The sequence below is a fragment of the Priapulus caudatus genome, unplaced genomic scaffold, assembly GCF_000485595.1.
Source record: "Priapulus caudatus unplaced genomic scaffold, Priapulus_caudatus-5.0.1 Scaffold475, whole genome shotgun sequence".
In the NCBI taxonomy this organism is placed as follows: Eukaryota; Metazoa; Priapulida; class Priapulimorpha; order Priapulimorphida; family Priapulidae; genus Priapulus; species Priapulus caudatus.
This window is the reverse complement of record NW_014577536.1, coordinates 8,266-10,425: the sequence shown is the minus strand read 5'-3', so window position 1 is coordinate 10,425 and position 2,160 is coordinate 8,266. Positions and strand designations below refer to the sequence as shown.

The 2,160-nt window shown below is 46.7% G+C and overlaps 1 protein-coding gene across 1 annotated transcript in view; it reads right to left on the bottom strand.

The window, feature by feature from the left end:
* Nucleotides 1–22: 22 nt before the first annotated feature.
* The window catches only part of LOC106810803 (coiled-coil domain-containing protein 28B-like), a 7,172-nt gene continuing 5,034 nt past the window's right edge, over nt 23–2,160 (bottom strand). Inside the window, exons 3-7 of the mRNA XM_014814257.1 lie at nt 1,862–2,029; nt 1,328–1,427; nt 924–984; nt 784–806; nt 23–250 (exon numbers count right to left, since the gene is read on the bottom strand). Of these exons, the coding sequence (XP_014669743.1) occupies nt 91–250; nt 784–806; nt 924–984; nt 1,328–1,427; nt 1,862–2,029 (512 nt within the window). The 3' untranslated portion in view covers nt 23–90. The remainder of the gene's footprint in view (nt 251–783; nt 807–923; nt 985–1,327; nt 1,428–1,861; nt 2,030–2,160) is intronic.

The following is a 2,160-nucleotide window of genomic DNA, read 5'->3' as shown; positions in this document are numbered from 1 at the left end:
CTCTCTCTCTCTCTCTCTCTCTCTCTCTCTCTCTCTCTCTCTCTCTCTCTCTCTCTCTCTCTCTCTCTCTCTCTGTCTCCCTCCGCATCTCTATTTGGCTTCCTTCGTCCTGTGGCTGCTGCGATGACCGTGATGATGACGATGGTGCTTCCGCTCGCTCCTCGCTTCGTCCTGCGGATGATGTTGTATCGTCACCGCTGCCGCCGCCGCCGCCGCTGCCGTCACCGGCTCCTTAGAGTGCAAGCCCTGTCTGCAGCCGTCGTCAAGGAGACGAACACGTAGCGCCCCCTGGTGGAGGCATCGTCGCAATCCGCAGACGATAAGTTCTCGACCAAGTTTTTCGTGTTTTCACTTCTGCGCCAGGCAGCTATTAACTACACAGGTTAACTTACACGCGTGGGAACAACAGGACAAGAACCTGCACATACGTTAAAACACTACAGTCCAGTGAAAAAAATACATGGGGGCTCGGGGCGATTTAGCCCCCGAAATGCCAAAAAGAGCCCTCGTAAATTTGCATAGTTCAATCCAAACCAAATTTTAAAGTGCAATTTTCATGCACGCGAGCTTGAAAAGTAGCCCCCGAAAAACAAATTGAAATTTTTTCCCTGCTACAGTCTTACGTTGTAATAGGTAAGCTTAATGTACGATAAACATTACCGTTAGAAGTGAGAATAATACTGGAGCGTAGCGATGCGATCGAAATCAATTCGCTCAAATCATGTAGCAGCAAGTATCGGAGACAAGCACGTGGCGCCATCTGCGATGCATAGTAAAGGATACATGGAATGACTCAGTTCCTGTAACTGAAACAAAAACAAAAAATTTTAATGGGAGAAAAAACAACGTTCCTTACTAGGTGTTACTGGTAGCGCCCCCTGGCTAATCCCGAGAACAAGTGGCAGCTAGGTAGCGACACTTACATCCGTGACGAGTTTCGTCAGATTCTCGTTGGCGACCGATCGAGCCTTCGGCGTTTCCATCCTGTAAAACACAAGAACGTATCACTGCGAGTCAATAGAGTCAACACGTCACCAGTGCTAGATCTACATATATATATATATACGTCAAGATATAAACGTGAAATATACATAAACAAATATAAATAATAAAATAAATTGAATAAAACAACATAACTATACGTGGTAAACAAATATACGTGGTATATCAGGATTCTTTCTAGAAGTAAACACGAGTAGATACATAGTATTCGATATATAAGATATATATACGTAGAGATGAGAGAGAGACGAGACACGCTAATAGTCATCCTAACGAGCTAACGAGCTAACGAGCGCGTGTGATGCCCCCTGGTGGCGACACTCACCCCAGTGTCTCGAGTTCGGTGTCAAGGTCGAAGTGAAGCTTAGCGAGTCGCTCCTGCTGCTCTCTCACCTGATCCATCTTCTCAAACGAACAATCCTCACCTGTAACGAAAGGTCACGAGGTCAGCGGGAGGTCACGGGGTCAGTGGGAAGTCACGGGGTCAGTGGGAGGTCACGACCTTCATCAACGAATGCTCTTGCTATCATCCTACATCGTCATTATCACCATCATCGTTTTATCATTGCCATCATAGTCATCATCATCATCATCATCATCATCACCATCATCACCATCAACACCATCATCACCATCACCATCGTCATCATCACCATCACCATCATCATCATCATCATCATCACCATCATCATCATCATCATCATCATCATCATCATCATCATCATCATCATCACCATCATCATCATCATCATCATCATCCTCATCATCATCATCATCATCATCATCATCATCATCATCATCATCATCATCATCATCATCATCACCATCATCATCATCATCATCGTCCCCGTCGTCGTACCGAATGCCTGCATCCTGCCGGAGTGGAAATCGTTGAGTAGAGAGAGCAAGCCTTGCTCCATCTTACGTACGTCCGACACGTCTGTCAGAAACGAATGCTCCTTACAAGTCCTCTCCTCCTCCGCGTGACGAGCCGCCGCCGCCGCCGCCTTGTCTCCGCCGCGACGCGCTGAAACAAGCGAACAGCTAACGCCGGCGCCGTGTATACACGACGAAGAAGACGAGGCGATACGGCATATTGTTCATCTCAGGCGATCCAACTTTTTTAACCCCAAGGTTTCACTGTATATATATATATGT